Source organism: Xiphophorus hellerii, chromosome 22 (assembly GCF_003331165.1).
Source record: "Xiphophorus hellerii strain 12219 chromosome 22, Xiphophorus_hellerii-4.1, whole genome shotgun sequence".
NCBI classification, from domain to species: domain Eukaryota; kingdom Metazoa; phylum Chordata; class Actinopteri; order Cyprinodontiformes; family Poeciliidae; genus Xiphophorus; species Xiphophorus hellerii.
This window is the reverse complement of record NC_045693.1, coordinates 20341684-20357495: the sequence shown is the minus strand read 5'-3', so window position 1 is coordinate 20357495 and position 15812 is coordinate 20341684. Positions and strand designations below refer to the sequence as shown.

At 38.4% G+C, this 15812-nt stretch overlaps 1 protein-coding gene across 1 annotated transcript; it reads left to right on the top strand.

Annotated features, from left to right (window-relative positions):
• Positions 1-860: 860 nt before the first annotated feature.
• On the top strand, positions 861-10313 carry sparcl2 (SPARC-like 2). Its single transcript, XM_032552436.1, has 9 exons — positions 861-1072; positions 1349-1419; positions 1968-2040; positions 3001-3109; positions 4111-4229; positions 4317-4471; positions 6570-6682; positions 9142-9236; positions 10195-10313. The coding sequence occupies exons 2-9, from the start codon at positions 1363-1365 to the stop codon at positions 10257-10259; spliced, it is 786 nt and encodes a 261-aa protein (XP_032408327.1). The 5' UTR covers positions 861-1072; positions 1349-1362; the 3' UTR covers positions 10260-10313.
• The last annotated feature ends 5499 nt before the right edge of the window (positions 10314-15812 follow it).

Sequence of the window (15812 nt, the reverse complement as noted above, 5' to 3'; positions counted from 1 at the left end):
GTACTTATTCATTCATAGATAATTTTTCCGTTTTTTATTTTTACTCCAAAGTAAACAGCATAGTAGTGATTTAATTTTTTCAGATTATCTTTTATTTTGTTTTGTAGCAAACAAAAAAAAACAATAAAAAATATGTCTTCGAATTAATATTTATTTCTGTATTTATTTTATCAAATTTATTTTTCTTAGTTTCAGTTTGAAGTAACAGAACTGACTAACTTTATTAAAAAACAAAGGAAAATAAAAACATTTTAGGGATATGACACTGAACTTTTTAAAATGTATATATTTTTTGTTTGTTTGTTTGGGGTTTTTTTTTGGGGGGGGGGGGGGGGGGGGTCATTTCATTATCGGAAATCATAAGATTTTTTATGTTAAAAAACGTCTTGTGTTTTGTCTCCAATTTATAATTCAGAGCTTTCTGTGCACAAGCCAAGTTTACTCAGAGAGAATGTTTCCAAAATATTTTATAAAATATTCTAAGACCAATATGGTTCTAAAAGCCAGCAGCCAAAATAACTCACAGAACAGGATGAAAGTAAAATTACTGACAGAAATGTTGACTTTAGATTTATCCTGCTTATCGTTAAGCTGTTATTCATAACTAAAACCACTAGAGGGCAGTATTGTAGTTTTTTTGCCAGTCATAGCTCAGATTCTCAGTATCCTGCTCACATTCCTTCCTTTTAGTGCCATGTTTCATGCTTCTGACAGTCTGGGATATATTAAAGGTTTTAACGTAAAAAAGAGAAAAAAAATAGAGCAAAAAGAAGTGTGTTCATAAATCACACCGTGGACCAGTCCCAACTGTAATAAATACCATCTACCTCTCACAAAAAAAGTTCTCCTCACTTTCCCTCTTTGGAAAGGGAGCAAACACACGTCAAAGCAGAAAAAAAATATAGAGAGAGCTAAGATGTGAAAATCTCTATATGTTGATGGATCAAACAGAAGAAAGACAAAAGTTTCAACACAGCCTGAAAGGAGGAGGGGAGACACAGAGAGAAGAGAAATATCTGGAGACAAGGTGAAGAAGAAGAGTAGGAAAGAAAAGGTGGAATAGGGATTCCTGGTAAGCTTTTCTATTTCTCTATCATCAAAGTAGTGTAATAAGAAAGAAATTCAGCTGTTTGACTATTAAAAAACAACTTCCACAACTAAAAGTCAAGAGTACTCTAAGTGTGAACCAATGCTCTCCTTACTCCTTAAAATTACTTTTTGTGGTCTTCTGGATCCTCAGTGTGCCTTTGTTTCCTACTGTGTTATCAGATTGAAATAATAGTAAATAAACCACAGCAGAGGAAGGCAGAAAACATCAAACTTCCTTATTTGTCACTTTTAATTGCAGTGGATGTCTCAGTCATGAAGCTGAACTCGATACTTGCCTTCTTTCTCCTTATTTACCCATATGCAGCCATGGTAAGTTTTTCTAAATATGATTATCCACCAAAAGACTGATTTTCTCATACAATTTGGAAACATTCACTTTGCTACACATTATAGTTAAAAATAAATGCTATGTTGCTTTTGTCACCTCTGTATGCCTTTGATTCCAGACACAATTACAGGTAGAAGATTCTTTAGGCCATCTATTTGTTGCTGCAGCTATCAGATTGCCTGGTTATAAGTTTAAAATAAAAGTACGAGTTATGGGAGCCTGGCTCAAGCACTTGGCCACCTGCATGTGATCTGTGAAACTTTTGGGGGGCAGATGTGGAGCTGGCGTAGACTACAAAGAGTCTTAAAATTCATCTCATGGAGATAAAATATTATTTTCACTGTTGTTTTGAATATATATATGAATATATATTTATGTTTGCAGACCTGTAAGTGACTTAGATTATAATTTTGGACTAAATTGATAATTCACTGACGCCTCTGAAATAAAATGAGCACCCATGATCGTTTAGCTCTCTATGTTGAGCATGGCAGATAACTTTCAGAATATGCTTGTCATTTTGGTGCAGGGAGGCAGAGCTCTGCGGAGACAGAGAGAAGCTGAAGAGAGGCTGACGCCATACATTGGTAGAGTGGACCCCGGTAAGATCCAACAGCAAAAGAAAGCCATATACATATGTCTGCATGCCAGTGATGAAAAGGTCATGTAAGGCTAAGAATAATCAAGCAAGCATAATTTTCCCTCTACCTGGTATTCATGTAATAAACATGTAGAATCAGAAAAGATAACTACTTTACTTATCCCATACAGAGGACACCTAAAAAGTGAAATACGTAAAAAGAAAACAATGACAAGCAGACATTAAAAATACCTATAGTCAAGGTTATTGTCTTGTTAAAATGATAAAGAGGTTATTGAGCAAAACAAGGCATTATCTGCGTATCAATTAAAGTCTGTGACTTACTGCCATTTATTTAGTGAACCTCATGTTGACAAACAGGATAACTTTTTCCTTTAATAAAGACAATCATCATTTGATACTTCTTGTATCTACTCAAGAAGTGCTCAATTTTTTCTGGTGTTCTGAAACATTTACAGTATGTGCAACAAAACAGAGAAGAGAAGAAAATAAATAAATAGGGTTAGGTTTACACAAATGGCCTTTCTTTGTGTGTGTAATGATAAAAGTTTAAAGGATATCTCCAAGTTTCATACTTATGCTTACTTACAATTGTTCAGTCCATTGGGTCATTTTATCAGTCAGATTATCAGCACAAACTACCGTTTAGGAAAGTGTTGGCATTTTTGGTGTGTTTTGTTGTTCACCAAAACACGATTTCACATAAAAAGACATGGAAATTATGCCACGTATGCTGTTCATTTTTTCCTTGACTTTCTGGTGACGGCTCTTTTCATTTCAACACAATCTCAACAGAGTTTACTCGAGTCTTCGCTCAAGAGGGATCACCTCAAGATCCCAGCTTTCAAAGCTCAACTACCTAGTATTTTATAAAAAACAGTTGACTTATTTAAAATGAAAAAATGTATATAATTTATATTTATTATATAAATAATAGTATATACCTTGTTTACTATTTCAGAAAAGCTTTGTGAGCTGCTCAGATGCCACAGTCCCGTTGGATCTTGGTGCCAAGTACAGGAAAAGGGAATTCTCACACCCAAGTGTGTTTGTCCGCAGTCATGTCCACGGTAAACACCCTGCATGACACTTTTTTACTATCCGGTGTCGTTTGTAAGCAAGTCATTTCAATGACTTTACATTTGTCAAGCTCCCTCATGAAAAGATACTTTGCAAAAGTATTCACAAACATTGACTTTTTTTCAGTTCATACTCAAAAATGTGTATTTTCTTGGAATTTTATGGCAGAGTGTGTTATGGTGTCAACGTATTGCAAAGCTATGACAAAAAACATGAAGGCTGTACTTTTAAAAATATTTTCCAAAAAGTAAAATAAAGAAAAGTGAGTCGTGGCATGCATTTGTGTTTAGTCCTAGATTCAATATTTTCTAGGATTACCTTTCACTGCAATTAGAGCTGCAAGTCTTTGTGAGTGTGCCTACAAGATCTTTTTTCCATGTTTTTGATGAAATCTTGTAAGTCCTGCCACATGTTGTTACTTGGAGTTTGGTCTAGTCATTGACTATTATTTTATAACTCTTGAACACTTTTAGATCTATGCCATTCTTTTGCTGCTAGGGTTGTATATTTAGGGTCACATCCCCGCTGGAAGATGAATCTCCACTGATTTGTCAGATTATTGTAGGCTTTCTCCCAAGATTGAACTGTATTTAGCTCCATGAATCAGGCAATAAACTCTGACTTGTTTTCTTGTTCCCACTAAAGAAAAGCATCCCCATAGAATGATTCTGCCACCGCCATGTTTCACTGTGTGGATGGTGTATTAAAAATGATGTTCAGCATTTGTTTTGCGTTCAAACTTAATTTTTTCTGTATCTTTTGTTATTTTGCTCATATATAGTCAGAAGACAACTTTATGGACTGAATTAAAAATTTGAAATTTGAAATTAAAGGGTGGATAAATACAAATGCATGCCACATTTTCCAGATTTAAAAAAAAAAAACATGTTTTGTTTTTTTTTCGCTCACCTGCGATTATCCACTGCTCTCTGTAAACCAAGTTTGAAGTGCACACTTTGTGATCTGTGTGGGCTCTGACTTGTTCCATCAGGCAGAGGGCGCCAGTGTGCAGTGTTCTGGGAAAGACCTATGGGAATGAGTGTTTGCTTCACAAAGAAGCCTGTAGGAAGAGGCGCCGCACTGGAGTGGCTCACTCAGGACCCTGTTTGGGTAAACACGCATAACATTCAATATGTGGCGGAATTTCCAGAGTTCTCTGCAGCTTGCTAAATCAGCTCTCTTATTCCCTCTTAACAGTCCTCAAGAGTGAATGCAACAAGGAAGAGCTGGGCCAGTTTCCATATCGTCTCCTGGACTGGTTTCTTCTCCTGAGGCGAATGAGGGAGGCGTACACACCTGCAGCTCTGCCACAAACCTGTCTCAGCCACGCCGAGAGGACGCAGCTGGCAAAGGTCAAACTTTGTGGTTGAAAGTGACCAAAAAGCAGTAGACTCATAGAAGACCAAGAGACCTTTGTAAAGCAATAAATTTGATTTATCGTCTACGACAACATCAGCCAGCGATGACACAATGCGAATCAATATCAACCGCGAATTGAATTACTTAAGAAACTAAAACTGGAAGAACGACATGCTAAGAGATCGCTTTCGCTCCTAGTGTAACCCTACTCCAAACACAAAGTTGTTTTTTGGTTTGTTTTTTTTAACAACAGACATCACCACTGTGCTGTTGCCCTTTGTGCACTTGTCTGGTGACTGATCGATGCTAACAACCAACTGGAAGTGGCGAGTTCTTCTGTTGCGTGTGGCCTGGTTGCCCACAAACTGAGATGGGGGCTCTCAGGAACACATTGCATAAATAGGGGTTTGGTCAATATCCACTGAATTATTCAATAAGATGATGAAAGAGGGATAACTTAACAACCTCTCTCCAGCAACCCTTGATCTCCACAGCCTCACATAAATTAAATGAAAACCTGTGCATTGTTTTCAGTATATGGGAAGTGATACATGATGTGAAAGAGTAGAAGCTTTTCAAATACTATGAAGGTTGCGGTTTAACTTACTTAGAGAGGTAATATCTAATAATTATTTTAAATTATACAGTCTGGAAGCATTTGTGCCTCTTTTCCAAATTTTGTCACATCACTCGAAGTGTATTTTATTAGGATTTTATGTGCTAGACTGACACAAAGTAGTTCGTATTTCAGAAGAGAGTGAAACGTGCTATAGGATTTTCAGAGATTCTAGCAAATAAAATCTGAAAAGTGTGTAGTGGAGTTATATTTTGGTTTGCAATTGTGCTACATTTTTGTTTCATTTTGAGTGATGGGTTGAACAGTTCTCCATGAGGAATGGAAAGTTTGGGACATTGTTTTGTAATCTAATTGTGTTTTAAATGTCTCCACTACTTCATCTCTTAGTTGGGTTAGGGTTTATGGTTGATATAGTAACTCTATTTACAAGGTAGGAAATTGTGCAAATTTTTTGCACCGTTTTTATTGATAGGATTTCAAAGGGGAATGGATGTCTTTGTGCTACAATTTTCAGGTTTTAATTGTAAAAAAAAAAAAAAAAAAAGAAATAGGAAATTCTTTCCAAACACTTCGACAGTATGCCTTACTTTGTGTTGGTTCATCACATAAAATCCCAAGAAGAAAATAGCTTTTCCATTGCATCATCAACATCCATCCATTTTCTAACACCCTTGTCCCTAGTGGGGTCGGGAGGGCTGCTGGTGCCTGTCTCCAGCTAACGTTCCGGGCGAGAGGCAGGGTTCACCCTGGACAGGTCACCAGTCTGTCACAGGGCAACACAGAGACAGACTGGATAAACAACCTGAGAATTTAGAGAGACCAATTTACCTAACAGTCATGTTTTTGGACCGTGGGAGGAAGCCAGAGTACCCGGAGAGAACCCACGCATGCATGAACCCACAGTGCTTCCCGGGCTGGGAATCGAACCCAGGACCTTCTTGCTGCAAGGCAACATGACGTAACCAGCAGGTCAGCAGTGACCATCTCTAAGTGTGCCGTCTATAGAGAAAAAAAACTAAGAGAGAAGATAGAGTTAATGGCAGCAATAACTACAGATTTAGTAAGTGGGTAACATAAAACTACACACTGATTGTTTTGATACCTTGCAAATACCTGATACCTGTTTGATACCTCCTCATTCAGGACAAGTCATTAGCTTGTCCTCATTCAGGACAAGATATTTGGAAAAAATGCCACTGTTTGTTTGGTTGGGCTTAATCAAAAATCTGATTGAAAGATAGGTGCTACTTCTTCTCCTGGAACCAGTATTTCAATGAAAAGACTTTAAAAAAAATATGATCATCATGAAAAGGAAACATTATGTAAATTAAAAACAACAGCAGGCTGAGAAAGGAGCCTTGAGGTGCACCACAATGTAATCTCACTCTTTATAAATTATTACTTTTAATAAACTGAGCTTGAACTTTAATAGTGCAATATTAATATTAATGCATTATTAAAATGCAGCAAAGCGCAATGATCTTCTTATTTCTACATCTCTCTTTTGTTTTTAGGAAAGCTTTACTTTACTGGACAAGAACAAAGACGGAAAGCTGAGCAGGAGGGATCTGAAGAAGCTATATTACAAGAAGATGCCTTCGGAGCGTTGTGCTACACCATTCTTCCTGTTAGTCCCATCTGCACCCATTTACAAACGCATAAAATAAACACATTCCTTTTTACACATATAACTTATTTTTAACCCTCTATGGCATGACTTTTGATTTTTTTTGGAGAAAAAATATTTTCATGCATTCTTTGGGAGCTTGGCGGCCCCTAATTACATATCAATCATAAAATCGGACCCTGACAACTCCCGGAACCGGATTTGGGTTTGTTGCCTCAGGGCAACATTGTGCTACCAGGGGTCTAGAACGCCAAGGTTTTCTACAGTGATTATGAGAAATGAAATACAAATCAAACAAAAGCTAAATTAATAAAAAAAACTTTTTCTTGACAAAAGTAAATCAGACATGGTTCCAACTCACCAAATATGAAATAAACAACCAACGTTCATTAATGAATGCTACATTTAAGCAAATTACTAATTTGTGTGTTTGTACGTGTGTATGTTTGGCGGAGTTAGAATCACTAAGGATGTTACAGTCAGTCTTTTTCCCTATTATATGTAAAACATCAGGAACAAATTGCTTGTTGATGTGAAAAAGATTGTATGTCACTTTTCTGGTACTTGATTATTGACATACCTGTGAATCACCATCTGTTTATCTGATTATCTATTGTAGTAACAAGATTCACATCAGTGACTGGAGTTAGGACTACAGGTTCTTTTTTTAAGAGTTTGTAGTTCAGATTTTTTTTAATTATTATTATTTGAGCCAAGCAAAGGAAAACATTTTCACCAGCTAACATATCTGGCACGACTCGCCCTGTGTAGGTTTGAAAGTTGTACGGAACACTATCTGCACCAGTCATATGAATGACCCTGCAGCCCCATATTTTTGGTTTTGGCAGGTATTGCTTCAGTCTTTGCCTGCCTTGGAATAGGACCATTTATTCATTGATGACCAGCTTATCACCCTTTGGGACTGAAGCTAGTTTTGAGGATAAACAAACAATGAAGTAATGGTGGCACAGTGGATCCTCATGTTTTCATCAGGAATGACCCCAACTTATGAACCATGCACCTTTTGTCCATGAAATGATCTTGCATCCATCTCCTGTTGCTGTTAGTCATTAATAAAGTTAAGAAATTGGCTTTATAATTATTTTGTAATCAACTGCATATCAATGCACTACAATAATATTTTCTGAACAAAAGGGCCCCAACTGCACAATGTTGCCCTGAGGCAACAAACAAAAATACACAGTTTTCGCATATCAATTATAAAAACAAAATGTCTTGAAATGATCTACAATGCTTCTTTACATACACACAGACATTAAAATAATTTTTGTTAGAGTTACCCAAAATTTTAACATGAAGAAAAGTGATCTATAACTTACAAGTAGGAGGCAAGGTGTAGAATGCAACTCTACTTCATAAAAATGACTGCCAGTCTTCCAAGTAAATGGTCACATGAACCTCAATACCTCTTTTATTTGGACAAAAATATGTTTGGTGGTACTTTAAATCACCCCCACCCCCCAAAAAATAAAATAAAGGAGCAACGTATGTGGTTTGTTGCCTGAGGGCAACGCCATGGTATAGAGGGTTAAGATGATTGTAACATATCTCTAGTTTTGATCTATTTTTTATTCAGCAACATGTAGTCATTTAACTTTGCTCATATGTTCATGTTGACATGACCTCATGTCACACAGAGGTTCATGGTGGAAGCCTTCTGTCTCTTGCAATATGTTAGCTTGCAGCTAATCACCATTACGACGAGGTTGAAATGTATCACATGTTTTTTTCTCCCCCCCCCCACTCTGATCAAGTTGCGCCTCCCACCATGCTGTTCTCTCTGCGCGCCATCCATCCATCCTCCACGCTGGGCAGTGCTTCCTTCCTCATCCTCCCTGCTGATCTCATATGACCACACAATTTCGCCATTAACTTTCTTTCTTTACCATTTCCTCTCCCCATTCCCTCCTTTTTACCTACCGTCTGTTTCGTTTTTAGCTCATACGTTTATCCCCTTCCTATGTCAGCCTGTCCTTCATTTTATCTCTCCTGTCATCATTCCAAGTGCTATTTTTCTCTACAATCCACTTGTCCATTCACCCACCCGCTGCCCCACACACACACACAAACCGTCAGCTCTCTCTGCCAGTCTTCAGTGACAGGTTTTGTGGCAGTGGGGCTATCTGTGTCAATGTCAAGCCATTCCCAGCAATGATAATGTTTATTACCCTTTGTGTTCCCTGCGGCTCCCGGATTAACACAAATTGAAGGAGTACCCTTCAGAGATAACGCCGCGCGGCGAACTAAAAGACAATGACAGCTGTGTTTTCCCAATCTCAGTCTGCTTTGCAGTGATGCTTCTTCAAAGCATTCCCTTTCTGTCTCCACGCAGCAAATCTCTAGTCCTGTGTTTGAAATCTAAAGCGTCTGTATACGCATTGTCAGAATTCGTCGAATGTGCCACGTTATGAAGTCGCCGTATTGTGCTGTGCTTGCAGGTCTTGTGATCGCGACAAGAACAAGAAAGTCACTGTGAAAGAGTGGACAGCCTGTCTGGTGGATCGTTCCGAGGCCTGGTTTTATCATTTCATGTGTCAGTTACAACTTTTGTTTTTCCAAGTTTATGATAATTATTACCAAAAAATAAAAAATCAAGAGAGACATAGAGATAATATATTTCAACAAGTAATTGTGCTGATCACTAGACTCTTTTGCCATTTCCTCTCTTGAATTATTTTTTACAAGTATCCTTATAAATTTCCATGACCTTATTTGTTGTCTGTTTGTACCTAATTTCAGTAAAGTCTTGTTAAATTGAAAGACGATCTGAAAAGTGAAGGCTGCCTTGATTCAGTAGATGATTCGTCAATTAAATCTTTCATAATGAACATTCGCTGAACGTCTAATTCAGCACATAAATTAGCGACTTTGATTTAAGTACGAGACAATAAACCCTAAAAAAGAATTGGTCAATTTTTCTCATGAACAAATGTGAAAATTAAATGAAGAGTAGACATTCCTAGACTTTATTGGTTAACATACCTTTCTTTATTTGATGAAGCGCAGCCTTTAAAAACACCACTTTTTAAGAGAGTAAAAGCCATAACTCCAATAACCATTGAATGTATCAAATGCCTCTTTCGTACTGTAGGTAGTAGTAACTGATGGCCTAAAGAATACAGTGGCTTTAAAAGTTCAAGTACAAAACTATGAATGTTGTAATTAAAGCACAAACATTTCAGGACTTGTTCTATTAAAAAATTAGCTTACAGTTTGTGTTTATTTTTGTTGAACTTAATTAGAAGAAGGGAGGGGAGCAATTTCTTTAAGATTCTTGCAAGAACCGTCACTGAAAGGGGGGAGTATGAGTTTGTTCAAATATCTGTCAGTGGCTTCTTCACATATTATACCTTCTTTTTGCAGTCTTTAATAAATAATATCAGTTTTAACCATTGTTCTCTACGAGCTTTTAGCTGAAAAATGAAGGATGATTTTCTTTCTTTGTTTTTCACTTTCCACAGTGATGATTTTCTTTTGTACTTTGTCCACAGCAATGAAAATGGGCTCTCACCAGCTGTGTCCTACTGTCAAACAAGAACTCCTGCATCTCTTTTGAACTTGCATCAGTACAGCAACCTGATTAAATAAAAAATAACTGTTTCTCTGCAAACACTGTCGAGTTTTCTGTTTCACTGCTTGTAACATGGCAATTCATCATACTAACTTCATTTTCTGTCTGTATTGTATGGACGCCCTAAATGCCCGAACAAGACCTCCTCTGTCAATTACGTTTACTGCTAATTACTTTTGGTGACATTTCTACAATTGTGTTGTAAAGCATCGAGAACAATGGGTAATACTGAAACCAAATGAACACGCTTTGAATAATTGGTTATTCAAGCATGCTTTGAATAACCAATTAGAGGGAAAGACTGCTGCGGCGGACTTCACAGAAAGATACAAGAAGCAAGATCGAATATAAAGATATGTGTAGGAGACGTCCTTAGTGCAAAGTGACGTGACCAGAGAGAAGGCAGAGGGATAATAAAAGGAGGTTAACCAGAGCAGTACTGAGAAGTGTCATGGGGCATCTGCAGAAGCCGAGGGGGGAAAGATGTGAAGAAAAGGGAAAGAGAAAATGTGTTTGTGAAAGATGGGAAGAGGTAATGCACTGTAAATGGGAGTGCTAGTAATGGAGTAATGCATAAAAAATGGATCAGAAATGAAGGAAAGAAGGAGAACAGAGAGAAAGAGAGAGAGGTGGCGGTAACTGAGAGAGAGGGAGACAAAATGCGAGAGAGAAAGGAAGAAAGAAATATGCCATGAAATATAAAACATGGTGCTCTAAAAACTCTTGTTGCAACTTTGTTAAAGCTTCAAGGATACATTTCTGTGAGGCAGAACTGTTGGAGGAAATGTCTGGCCTGCAGTGGACTTCTCAGTATGACTGCTTTCCCTGGTCTAATTAGCCTTCGAATATGCCCTGCCTGCAGGATGAGGGGAAGAAAAAGAGACATCGGAAGGAGGAGAGGTTTCTGGACTCAGTGTGAGATGCAGCTCCAGCCCAGACTTAAGGCTAATGATGATTAAGAACTGCTCACTAGAAATGTTTTTTTTTTTTTACTTTTTATCTTTAAGATCAAACTCTAGATGTTTTCTTTTTAATCAGATTGTCTTAAGGTGTTTTTTCTCAAGTGTAGTGTAAACCACTGGAGAGATCAAATTTGTTTTAGAACACAAATTCAAATGTGTCTTTTGTTAAAGTGGTGTAGGAGCAAAACACAGGCAGGATGATCATGATGTGGTAGCTTAATGAGAAGAACAGGGACGATAACCAATGATTTCAGGCTGCAAAAGAACATATTTAAACATGTGTATTTACTCATTGCTCAGGTGGCACTCTATCACAGTACCACACTGGAACTTACTAAATTGAACTTGCCTTTAAAAGTTATTCCATCGACCATAGAATTGCGCAAATTGAAAATACGAAAATAAATTTGCTCAATGGAAACACGCAAATATTAGAAAAACAAACGTTTTTTTTGGTAAAAAGTTTTTGTGCTAGAATGAGGTCGATTTTTCTTTTTGGCCATATTGAAATTGATGTATTTTGCAATAATGCAAGGGAAACATGGTTTTTTGCATCACTCGATCAACAGCTGGATTTTACTACAGGAGAAAAAGACACAGAACGAAGACAAGAGGAGGGTGATGGTTTGTTTTTATATTTCATTTTATGGACAGAGTGCTGCTGGCTCCACCAGACGTCTCACAGCATTGCACAGTTCATGAAACGTTGTGTGTCATTCCAACGTGTTGAATCGTATGACGTCTGTAAAATTATGGACTACAGTTTCCCCAAAACGCCAAATATGTGGCCTCTCCCAATTATAAGGAGTTTGTCACTCCAACACACTGAGGTCTCCTCTGGTGACTGATGATGAATGCTAATGGCTGATATATAAATACACCTACATTTTTCGACATCAGCAGAATATCCAGAAAGATTTGTACACTTTTGTAATGGAAATGCAGCTTCAGGTTGCTTCCCCTCCCAGCTGTTTCCTGTCTCTTCCTGGACTCTGCCTCTGCTGTTTTTCATTTTCCCCTGATTAGTCCTCTTTGTTACCTGGTCAGGTAATCATCTCTCTCAGTATATAAGCTTGTCTATTGTCGAGATAGCCTCTGTGCTAAAAAAAAAAAAAAAAAAAAAAAAAAAACCTCACCATGACATTTAGCACTTAATCCTACGGAAGAGGATTAGGGCCACTGAAAAAAAAAAGAATTCTGACTTTTTGTCTCAGAATTCTGAGATTAAAGTCAGCATTATTTTTTTTCCACTGGCTCTAATCCTCCTCCGTATAACCCAGTTTAGCAAGGTCCAAAGGTTCAAAGGTTTTTTTTAGACATTTACTTGTCATTTTATACAATCCATACTTTCTTAACTCTAAATCAGGGGTCTCAAACTCGCGGCCCGCGGGCCAACTGGGACGATAGTTTGTGGCCCCCGCCTTAATATGAAAGTTTAATGTTAGTGCGGCCCGGGCCTATTTGCATTTTCTATTTGTCATTATTTGCATGCGGTACATGCGCAATTTCCGCGGCCGCTCCCACTTCACGTGCTTCAGCATCCAGTCTAGACCTGGAAGTTGCTGATCAGTGTAACGTAATTAAGGTTAGGCGCTGTAACGCTTGGGTTGTGTTTAAGGGAGGAGAGGAGGCGGCAGATTCGTCAGGACGGTCAAAAACTCACAACCACACTGGTACTGGGAATTCCACAGTGTTGTCCTTTAATAAATACGCTCTTCACCAACCTTACAAAGCCCGGTTGAACGGCTGCTATATTATCAGACATGAAAATTGAGCAGCATCCAAACAACCCGTAACATTACTAAAAAGTTAGGGAGCTAACATGTCCGTCTAGCACGTTTCTCCCACGCTCTTTGCAGAGAAGCCGTGGCGCATACTTCTGATATCATTAGCAATACTAGAGTATCTTAAAGAGACACTACACAATTATGGCTGTTACAGCGCCTGACTACGGCCAAATATGGTAATAGGCAATCAGAAAGGTTCGGCTGAGGAGACCGTGTGTGTGAATGCGGCCCAGCCTCACCCAGACTCTACCTCCAGCGGCCCCCGGGTAAATTGAGTTTGAGACCCCTGCTCTAAATGGTGATTTGTTTTTTTATTAATTGAATTTCCAAATAGTAGAATGACGACTGATGCCAGTGACTGCATGAACCATAATGAAGTGAACAGCTCAGTTCATTTTATCTGCAATTATCTGAAATCTATTCTCCACTCAATAAACAACATGCTAGCAAAAACTAAGACCACATTTTTATTTTTGGCTGATCAATTTAAATCCTAACCAGCTCGACTTGTCAAATTTTGGATGCAATAAATGTTTCGGTGCATTGCACTACGGCACATTTTGTTACCTTTGTCTAGATTTCTTGGGAAGTTCCTTCAAGGTGTTTTGTTCTCCTTTAAACCTGGATGTGCTAAGCATCACTAAACAACTTTTAAGAGTATTTCTTGTTAGGTTCCTCTTCAGGCAATTCTGAGCTGAGGAATTGTCTCGAGGTCTCAGAAATGTTGAATCCCTTCTTGTTTTATTTCTTCTCCCAAATTCAAATTAACGTTAAACATTGGCACACAAAATTAGGCTGAAAGTCCTTTCTTTTCAACTTAGAAAATATTGTCAATATCTATTTTGCTATTCAAAACCCTTTTTCCTCTTAGTTTTAATACTGAGTAGAATTAGTGTTAGTATATTTGTGTTTATTTGCTTGTGCTAATTTTACTTCAGCATATCAATAAGAAACAGTCGTTAGTGGGATTAATAATAAAAATAATTCTTGTTCATTTTGACTGACTAAATAAATCTCAGTTTTGGTAAATATCTAGAGCTTCTGCTTCTTTAGATGTCTAGGGATAAATGAAGAATTCCTCCTTCAGAGAGAATTATGACAGATTTCTAAACTAATTATTCTTCTCCTTAAAGGTTCACATCATTTCTGCTCACATACTTATCCAACTGCACTTGATAAAATTAGTCCAGACCCCTCCAGACTTTTCAAGCCTATGTAAAGTAAAAGTAAAGTAAGTAAAACAGCTGTTTGCTCCTCCCCAGATTACTTCCACTAGTGAACGTCTCTCCGCCATCACTCCCACATTTTGCAGGGACTCATTTTAACCCAGACAGAAATAAATAAAATGAGTTATTGGGGCCACCCCTGGAGCTCCACCATCACATTTCTCTCTTTGTGTGTCCTCATATCCCCCCTCCCCACCCTCTTCAGTGCTAAAAGATTCCCTCTCATTACCTCTCATCCACCATCTCCACCTCCTTCCATCCCCCATCCAAACACGAAAAGGGCAGAGGCAGATCGACCCAACTAATCTCAATAAGCCACAGACACACAGCAGCTCACCTTGGATATTAGATGAGCCCGATATCCCGTGTGCCACCCACCTCTCTAACCTTGTCCTCTCCCCTGCTCATCATTTGGGTGCTCATCACTGTTGCGATCTATGATGGGATTGCACACATCTCTTCCTTTCACACACACACGCCAACACACACACGAGCGCACACCCCCCCCCACACACACACACACACGCATTCATGCTCCCAAGGGACTGTGACAGCACAGGAGCAGATGGGCGGCTAGTGATGACATGTTAAAAATAAAGATTCCTGTTAACCCGTTGTCAGCTAGCGTTCCCCCCACCCCCACTCATTTCCCTCGTGTCCCCTCACCTCATCTCATCTCTTCCTGTCAATCTCTTCCCATCGTCTTCTCACACCACCAGTCCCTTTTTCATTCGGTGCATTTAGTCTGCAACTCTACCCGTGGAGGCTCTTACTCAGACACTACCAAATCAACTAACCGTACCACTTAAAGCTTGCAGCCCAAGAACCCCAACCCTCCACCCCCTACATGATATTTAATACAAGTCTTTTCCAACCTACAGAGCTCTGTATTATGCCTGGCTTGTAAGAACGCATCAATAATAGATAAAGAAGTCAGTTTAGCTGGGTCCTTTTTTTATTCTTGCAAATTATGCCAAATTAAATTTTTACGTTCACTTTCTGTCACTTTTCAAATTTGTTCGCTCAGTGTTGATTGCTAAATTATTTAAAGACAACAGAGCGGAGGCGGCTGGATCAAAGGAAATATTCTGTCCCGCCATGATGAAACGGAAGGGATGTCGATCTAGGTCTGAGAGATGCCAGACAAATGTCTGCAGGCTGCAGAGGAAAAACTGATGTGATTCACAACTTTACCTGAATGCAAGGTGAAGATTTTAGTGGTTAATGTAGTGAGCTCCAGATAAGTTCCTCCCTACATTAATTCGTACCCTGACTTTGTCCCCATGCAGTGCCATTTTGTCCATTCTTTTTCCATTTTGCTCTCAAAAATACAAACCACTTCTTAACCATGTACAGTACAGACCAAAAGTTTGGACACACAGTTGTGTCCAAACTTTTGGTCTGTACTGCACATACCAAATTATTTCTGTTGGTTGCAAAATACTAAAAGATCACATTTAATTGTGTTCATACACAAAGTGGTCACTTTACACACGCTGCAATTACTCCTTTTTACCTTTAGAACTGCCTTAATTTTTCAAAGCACAAATTCAACAAATTTGC

Bases quoted from the DNA above. Each gene is read 5' to 3' on its own strand.
- sparcl2 (XM_032552436.1), top strand. From the start codon at position 1,363: ATGAAGCTGAACTCGATACTTGCCTTCTTTCTCCTTATTTACCCATAT. The intron at 3,110-4,110 runs GTAAACACCCTG...TTGTTCCATCAG, and splicing joins TGTCCGCAGTCATGTCCACG to GCAGAGGGCGCCAGTGTGCA. The intron at 4,472-6,569 runs GTCAAACTTTGT...TTTTGTTTTTAG, and splicing joins AGAGGACGCAGCTGGCAAAG to GAAAGCTTTACTTTACTGGA.